Raw genomic sequence first — 8,633 nt, 5'->3', positions numbered from 1 at the left:
CATCAAGATCTAACCAACAGGGCCAGGTCCAGCACAAAACCTAACCGATTGATACAAATCATTCATATGCACAACCCTAGACACCGTTTCGAACATTCTTGTAACATATGATTTAGCAGAAATCTCAAACAATATTACTTGATGTAATTATATATGCTCCATAGTTACCCGTGAATAATAAAATGCAAGTCCGGCATGCAATTCAGAGCTTTCAGAAAATAAAAACTCATGACACATCCAAAAATGGAATTGCATACAAGATACGTCAAAGTGCTTACAAGCAGACTAAAAAAAAATCTCTGACCACACATGCAGAGAATACAACATTGCAGTACTGCTGTTGCACAAGGCTTGCTCCAACAAAAGAGTTGCTGATTGTGATAATCCACAGTGAAATGTTTGATCTTAGCAGAAGAAATGGTTTTATCAGTGCCATATTTGTACCTTCATATCATGTTGTCTCCGTGTTAAATTATAAGAAATATCAAATTGTCTGACAATTGCAGCAAATGCCTAATTGGACTCGCCCTAAAAATATTATGTACCACCAGATTTGGTATTTTGAGTGCTGCTTGTTGTCATAAAGGATTCGCCGCAACCACATTGCCCTTTTGAATTAGGATTGATAAAAATGAACTCTGACCTGCACAACATCAACTTTTTGAGAGATAATAAAATGGCTGTCTTATAGGCCCAATAAGAAAAATCATAAACTTAAATAGAGCTAGATGATTAATTAGAAAGGCAAGCTTACTTTAGTGAATCATCAACAAAGTCCATCTTGGTTCCAATTACATGCATGAGAGCTTTTGGATCAATTAATATCCTGACACCCTTTTCCTCCACAAGTTCATCAAATTTCCCTTTCTCATCTGCAGCAAAGCAAACATCATTTTTCAGTTCATTAGTACCGGGATAAAATATGTGAGCAGGTGTCATTTATAAAATAACTCAAGAAGGGGAAAGGGAGGTGGGAGGACCAAGGATAAACAGTGACAACAAACTCAAGTTTGTTTCAAAGAACAAACTTTGAAACAAACTACAAAATTTTCTTTTTTAGAGGGGCAGTTCTTTTTTCTATGGATAATCATTAGGCACATATTGATTGAACTAAAGTCAAGGATGCAGTCTTGTAGCTGTAAATGTACCAAAATTATTGTCCATCACACCAGATTTACCTGTCAAATTTCTTACCACTTATGGTTCCCTCTAACGTAATATTTTGATCTCAAACCAAACTTCAATCATTCTGAGTGCACAAGTTTGCCGAACCACTAACAAAAATACATTGACCCGATACCTTCTACCCTGTTAAAGCCAGTAGCACTCTAAAGGCCCACATACTTTGAGAAGTTCAATCACATAGAAAACTTCTTTGTTATAACCTAATCGCCACAAAAAAATGACAGGTTAACAGCATTTGTCAAACTGCTGACATGATCATCATATGGATTTTCACCAATGTTTATCTCCTTGAGACATAGTTTAAAGACAACTGAAATTCTCTGTCCTGCAGACAAAAAGCTTGGCCACTACCATTATTGGTATTAGTCCATCAACAGTTCAAGAAAAAAAAGCTTCATCATGTTTCCCAAGAACTAGTCTAATGCTAATGGTAATGATCTCCCAGCAGACAGCCGATACACCTAGACATTGTATATATCTGCTGGAGTCTGCAGGGAATCTGCCATGTCACAGACAAATCTGAGACGATACATGCTGTAAACCTATGGTTAATTTAAGTATATACTTTCATAAACTAGTGAAAGCCACCAGCTATGAAATTCAAGTACAGTAGCTGCCAGCGTCTAAACTTTCTTCAGATCTTTCATGTTAAGATAAATCAACATGCAACACATGCCTTTTCAAAACATCTCATGCAACTCATTCAGACAAGTCCTACTTGTTCTTGTCCGGGATTTTGGCGGCCTTTCGTGCCAGTGATGCTCCCCATTTCTATCCATGATCAGTTTGCACCCTGTGAATGCACTTCACAGTCCAGCAACCAACTTTAACCTCATCTCTCCTGGTTAAACTCTGGCATAGCACTCTCATCTCTTCTGCTACATTACTCTTGCATGTCCTCATCCTTTTCTGCTCAGCATTCCAATGCAATGCAAGATCATGCCCCCTGCTGTAGTATGACAATCTACCATTACCTTAACATTAATCCACAAAGCTGACTCTGTTGCTAATTAAGGTTGAGCTATGTGACTATTATGTGATACTCTAGCAGGACATCATTGCTTCATCTACACCTCCATTTTTATATGAAATTTCAGAACCCTTTTAGAAGAATAATCTAAGACATGACAGACTTGATAGAGCTAACTAGGAACCAAAAGAATGGACAGAAGCATATGAAAAGAAACATATGGACTCAACATGTATAATTAACTGAAATAACAAAACAACTATCCAACATTCAACACTAAACTCTGTTCTCTTAGAAAGATCTAATCAAGCTTGCTAAGGGCAGGCACTGAACCACCTAGGAACCGGTCATTTTCCTAGGTTTTTTCAGGCTAGGCAGCTGCTGGAGCAGAGCACCTAGGTTGGCACCTGAACACCCCAACATCGTTCCCTTGGGTAGGTGCCTTTGGGCTAGGCCTTTAAAAGGGTTTTGCTATAAAATTCATTCTCTCTTCAAGTGAAAACCAAATGTTTCAAAAGAGAAACAAATAGAAAACACTTAAACAAAATTAGGGAGTGTCTCCTAACAAATTAAATTTAAATGTTATAACCCATATCCATTTAACATCATCTGTGTTACAAGAAAAAGGGGTTACACCAAGGAAACACAGAAAAGGGGGAAAAGGAGGCAGTGATTAGGAGAATTAGTTAATGAATACTAAAAGGAAGTGACCCATGGCGACAAAAATTAGGGAGTGTCTCCTAACAACTAAAGTTTAAATGTTACAACCCTTATCCCTTTAATGTCATCCATGTTACAAGGAAAAAGGGGTTACAGCAAGGAAACACAGAAAAGGGCGAAACAGAGGCAGTGATTGGGAGCATTAGCTAATGAATACTAAAAGGAAGGGACCCATGAGGACAAATGTTTATGGCCTTCCATCCTTCTAAGTTTTTTTTTTTTCCCTAACTTCTGCAGTCCTCATTTACTTTCTTTTCCCCCCTTTGGTCATATATACTTCAAACCAGGCCTTTCTTCTCCCTTTCCTCCTCTGTTCCAAAGAGCTTAATGTCAAACATAAAAATTTTAAGGTCTGTTCATGGCTATCTTCCTTCCTTTCCTTTAACTGTCATGCAGTTCTTTAGAGATGTGCTAGCTCTCAAATATGTCTCTTTTTGGCACTTCACACACCTGTATTAGCATTCAAAATTTTTCCTCTCATACAACTGTCTTTTATTGGTATCCATAATTCGAGATACCTCCCTAAATTCCTAAGCTTTTTCTGCCTCAGCCATTAAGGGGGTTAATATCTAGAAATATGAGAGCCATGGATGTAACAACTGTAGCCTCAAAACCTAAAACTTGTCCTATAGTAACTAGTAATCCAAACATGAATATTGTCATTAGGGATTGACCAACAAAAAAGATAAAATTGTAGTACAAAACAAATACAAACACCCACATTAAAGAGTTGATTGTGATTGCTCAATCTGATGGTCAAATTATAATGTCCATATCTTTTACACGTTCCATATTTTAGGTATACAAGTAACCATCCAAAACTTGCTTTGTGCATTAATCATGAATATTGTCAGATTTGTAGACAAGTACAACCCATTTTACTGTAAACAATTGCTTCTATTGGCGTACCCATATGCCAACACATGTCAGTATGCAAAAAGTGAAGCACCCCAAGCATAGAATAAATGCCTATACACATATTTACTGATGAAATAAGATAAATACATTCTGAATAGAAAATTTCAAACAATAAGAATTCTAAGATGGTTAGATGAACTAACATTATATTGTAGAACCTAAAAAGTAACTAGCTAAACCCGAATATGCAGGTCAACACATCTTTCTGGAAACCAGTGGCATGGTGCGAATTGATAGCAGTTTGCTTCGGCCAAGTAAATGAGATTAATCAATCTAGGAGTACTTCAAGAAACTGCTTGGATAACCCATCAACCTCTCCTTCTAAAAGTTTTCACATGGGGGGATTTGACAAATAGAGAAGGTAAGACAAATGCAAGATATCAGGAAAGGATATTGCTCCCCAGACATGAGTTTTGAAGGCAACCTAAATCAAGAAAGGACCCCATGGTAACCCCCCCACATCCCACACCCACCCCCACCCCCAACCCCACCCCCAGATCTCTCACACCTCTTCATTCTTGTACCCAATTTCAGCATGCCTTCCACACAAACACACTCTAAAACAATCTTCATCATGGTCTGCCGTACCATCCGATATAGGCCATACTATAGCATACCAGTCTCGTACCGGTATGCTGTCTCGTACGTTATTGATACTTAGTGTACTGTCTTATACTATATCAAACTGCATACTGATACTATAATAGGATGGTGCCGGTATAGGGTCTGGCACAGAGACGAAAAACCTTGATCTTGATATAAAATATATTCTACAAATAGCAGAGCAAGAAAAATTAAGCAATCAAGCCCAATAAGTCCCTTACAATAAAAGAAATAATTCTAGGAACTACAAAATCAACAAAGTCACGAGGCATAAATGATTTTTTCCTGAACTGTATTAGAAATATTCACAAAGAAAAATAATTATAAATAAATTAGCTTCTTCCATTTGCCATCAAATCAATGTGACAATGTCAGATTATCTTGTTCTTTACAGCCATTCTTAGATGCTAAAGCAACAAATTTAAATGGTAAAAAAAATTAATAAATAAACTGTGAAGAAAATGTGAGAAACCAAACCAGCATAATTGAGGGTGTACGATAAACCATTGCAACCACGGGCCTTGACACCAAGCCTAAGATATGGGCGCTGACGGAGGTTAAGGAGGTGGTGTATCCTAGCAGCAGCAGCATCTGTCAAAGTCAGGGCCTGCTTACGCACAGAAGGCACCGCCCTCTCAGCCATGGCCTTTAATGCAGAAGCAGCCATCTTTATAAAGTTTTTGGGCAGCAGCAGCAGCTTATAGTATCAGCCACAATAGTTACTGTCGAAGGTGAGGATGCGTTCATCATAAGTCAATATGTGAATCATATACAAAAAAGAAAGTACCGGTAACAGAACTGACAATGGACAGTGGGTTCGTGGCAGCCAAAGTAACATGTGAAACAATAGTGGAAGTATTGCAGGAACATAAAGTGATATTAGAAAAAAACATAACAGGACGTGTGTATGATGGACATATAGCGACCTTAATACTATTGGAGAATGGGTTTCACAGTTATTTGTGATCAGCCTGTCAATGCATTTTATTTTCTTGCTCTAAATTTTCATATGACATTACACCACAGCATTTCATCTCAAAGTACTGCCACCAACTGCAACTCATAGTCCATAGCCCATAAGCCCACTAAGTTCCCCATCCTATATGCCAGTTAGACATTAGTGCAATACAAGGTAAGTGATTCCATGTGGGACTGGATTCAAGAAAGCCACTCAGCTCATTGACCACCGAATTGGAAACACGCAATGGAGTTGCAATCTAAAAAATTTTCCTTTAGCTAAAGCTGTGTTTGTCTTACTCCAGAATGAGGGAGCAAGCAAGGAAACAAACCTTGAGTTAAGTTCATTTGTTTGGCATGTTTGACTATAGACCCATTTCAGGTATTTATCTTCAAATTCTTCCATTTCATAAACCCCAAGAATGATCTGAATAAACTGCATTCAAAGGCAAGGTATACCAAATGATCGTTCCACTGACAGAAGTTTACGATAAAAAATATCAGATCTAGATACATAAAAGAAATGAACTAAAGTCCAAATTTTGACCTTTGTTTTCCATACCGACCCGTTTACAGCAGCAAGGCTTTCCACTTAAGGTGATGGGTTACTTATCAATTTTTGCTTCTTTTACCATCTAATTTACTTTAAACAATATTTCTCTATTTTTTTGAGCAGAAATGTGACTTGTAAACAATCATCGTTTTCTTCATTCATCACATTGTTCTTCTTGTTCTTCTACTACTTCTTCTTCTTCCTATAGTTCCGAAAGAAAAAGATCAAGAAAAAAAAAAAAAAAAAACTAAGCGTCTCCTAAGCTCATCCCAACAAATTATGAAATTATTTCAAGAAAAAAAGTCGAAAAAAAACTACCGGTCGGTAAAACAAACGCTAAATCAGAGAAAGTAATGGAGAGGAAAGAGATCATTCACCGGGGCAGATCGATGAAAAGATTTCGCCTCCACGAGTGCTCCCAAATCTATGGAGGCCATGACGAGAACAGCCAACCCTAACCGTCTTCCTAACTCCGAAACGGACACCAAATCCCTAAAAGTTTCACGACAAATACATGCGCCAAACCTCAAGGAGACATTTCGAAGATTATAACCCAAAAAAGGATTAAAATAAAAACTTCTAACACGAGAGAGAATTCGAAACATTCAGATCAAAAAGACTGAAATACGATCCAAGAAAAGGTGGTGAAGATCAATTCATTGACTGACCTACGGGAAGATGAATCGATCGTCTCCCAAATCAAGAATCCGCATCGAATTCAACGATGAATGGAAATAAATTTGGATCGATGAGGCGGACGACGAGTGACCCACGTCTCTCGGTTCGTTCTCTTCCTTGCGTGTCTTTCTTCTCAATGTTCAAAATTAAAAAGTCGTGGGCAGCCTCCTTCCCTTAGATCTCTCGAAGTTTCCCAAGAATGGGCCCAGGAGATGCTTTGGCTCCATCTCGCTGACACGTGTCCCATTTTCGACATGGTTTTATCGGTAGACAAAACCGCGACTTTCGTACCTTTCGAGCCGCCAGGTTGGTATTGGGTCAGATTCTGAATAGCATCCAATCCGAACCCGTGCCCGTCAGGGCATTTGACCCAGCTTCCGTCTAAAGTTGCGTTTGGTACCTTATCACACAAGAATAATATAAATTATTTAATAATTTAAATTATTTATAATTTAAATAAATTATCAATAATATTAATTATTATATTTGATATATATAGATAATATTATAGTAAAATTATTAAAAATTTTGATTGACGTGTTTGATATAACAATCAGATTACTGGTAATGTAACATCAAATTCTCAAAATATTTTTAAATATAATTTATTAAAAATCACATTTCATACATAAAATTTTTAATTTTTTAAAATAAAAAATAAAAATATATTATAGTTATAATATATATTATATTATATAAATATTATATTATATTTTTATTTTTATTATTTTTATTTTTATTTTTTTCCTTCTTTCTCCTTCTCCTGCACGCCACAACCCTCCCAACCCTCGGCTGCTCTGCCTCCGACCCCCCGGCAGTCGCATCTCTGGCACTGCCCCCGGCTCCTTGGCGGTCCGCACCACCCCCTACACCGTTCTTTGACCTCCCGACAAATCCGCACCCTACGCCCTCTACAGCCGCCTCCATAATTTATTATCAAAATAAAAAATACGATGGTTATTATTATTATTATTATCACAAAAAAATTTAAATTTTTTTAATTATTTTTTAATACTTATTATTATTTTTATTATTTTTTTATTATTTTTTTTTCTTTCTCCTTCCCCCGCCTGCCACACCCCTCTGTGCACCTTATCCCTCGCGGCACCCTGCTTGTTGCTACTCTAGCACCGTCCCCCGACCCTCTGCGCCTCCTCCCACCCTCTTGTATCGTCCCTTGGCCCCTCGGCGAATCTGCACCCCGCGCCCCTTGTGGCCACCTCCATCGCCACGAGCGAGAGCCACCTGAAGTGGGGGCTCGGCATAGAGGGCAAGGTGACCGAGTTTCGTCGCTGCCTCCCATCGGGCCACCACGTCCAGCGCAGCCCCACACTCTGCCATTTCTTGCCCTAGCCACAGCACCTTCGCTGCTAGCTTCTCCACCAATCCGCCCACCACATCCCCCTCCTCTGCCATCGGGGTGATCGCTGCTGCAAACCAACTTATCACGGACCTGACCATCTCGATTAGCTCATCGAGGCCAGTGGTGGCACCGAGGCGAAGGTTGTCATCGAGGAGGCGATCGGCGAGGGAGCGAACAAGCACGTACTTGCAGGAGGCAATGGGGATGTGGGAGACGGTAGAGAGGACATGGGCGAGGATGCGGTCGACTGCGACTGAGGAGGACGAGGGTAGGTGGGAGAGCAAGAAGAGGACGACGTGCAGGAAGAGAAGGAGAAAGCGGCGGAAGAGGTTGAGGAGGAGGCCGCGGGGGAGAAAAATTATAAAAGAGGGTGGTTTCGTCTAAATATTTCATGCCAGATTACCAAATATATAATCTGGATAACCATCCTTCCCTTAGATAATCCGGATTACCTTCTGGGAGGTAATCTGGATTGCCAAGACAATCCATATTACCATCTAAAGAACGTACCAAATGTAGTAATATGGTGGGATTCTTTTAAATTGCCAGCAATCTGGATAGATTGTCAGCTACCAAACGCAACCTAAAGTTTGTCCATTTATGAACCCTCACAATGGATCAGACCGACGAGGAGGCAATGATGATATTTTCATCTTAAATAAATCTAGGCTTGGTCTAGGTTCTAA

General features: G+C 39.1%; 1 protein-coding gene across 2 annotated transcripts; it reads right to left on the bottom strand.

Annotated features, from left to right (window-relative positions):
• Positions 1-236: 236 nt before the first annotated feature.
• Positions 237-6,745, bottom strand: LOC105056245 (iron-sulfur assembly protein IscA-like 1, mitochondrial). 2 transcript variants are annotated; one of them, XM_073247717.1, is made up of 6 exons: positions 6,575-6,745; positions 6,284-6,398; positions 4,874-5,118; positions 755-872; positions 549-643; positions 237-444 (listed from the first exon to the last, which is right to left on the bottom strand). In XM_073247717.1, the coding sequence occupies exons 3-6, from the start codon at positions 5,061-5,063 to the stop codon at positions 275-277; spliced, it is 573 nt and encodes a 190-aa protein (XP_073103818.1). In that variant the 5' UTR covers positions 5,064-5,118; positions 6,284-6,398; positions 6,575-6,745; the 3' UTR covers positions 237-274. The 2 variants fall into 2 exon arrangements, with proteins under 2 accessions (XP_073103818.1, XP_010936683.1); XM_010938381.4 differs by lacking the exon at positions 6,284-6,398 and having other exon boundaries at positions 237-643; positions 6,575-6,733.
• Between the last annotated feature and the right edge of the window lie 1,888 nt (positions 6,746-8,633).

The sequence above is a fragment of the Elaeis guineensis genome, chromosome 13 (genome assembly GCF_000442705.2).
Source record: "Elaeis guineensis isolate ETL-2024a chromosome 13, EG11, whole genome shotgun sequence".
Classification (NCBI taxonomy): domain Eukaryota; kingdom Viridiplantae; phylum Streptophyta; class Magnoliopsida; order Arecales; family Arecaceae; genus Elaeis; species Elaeis guineensis.
Note: the sequence above shows the minus strand (reverse complement) of the source record. Positions and strands in the feature narration are given on the sequence as shown.

Coding starts and splice junctions, on each gene's coding strand:
- LOC105056245 (XM_073247717.1), bottom strand. CDS start 5,063: ATGGCTGCTTCTGCATTAAAGGCCATGGCTGAGAGGGCGGTGCCTTCT. Junction 873..4,873: donor GTACACCCTCAATTATGCTG/GTTTGGTTTCTC, acceptor GCTTTGCTGCAG/ATGAGAAAGGGAAATTTGAT. Junction 445..548: donor CACTCAAAATACCAAATCTG/GTGGTACATAAT, acceptor CATGATATGAAG/GTACAAATATGGCACTGATA.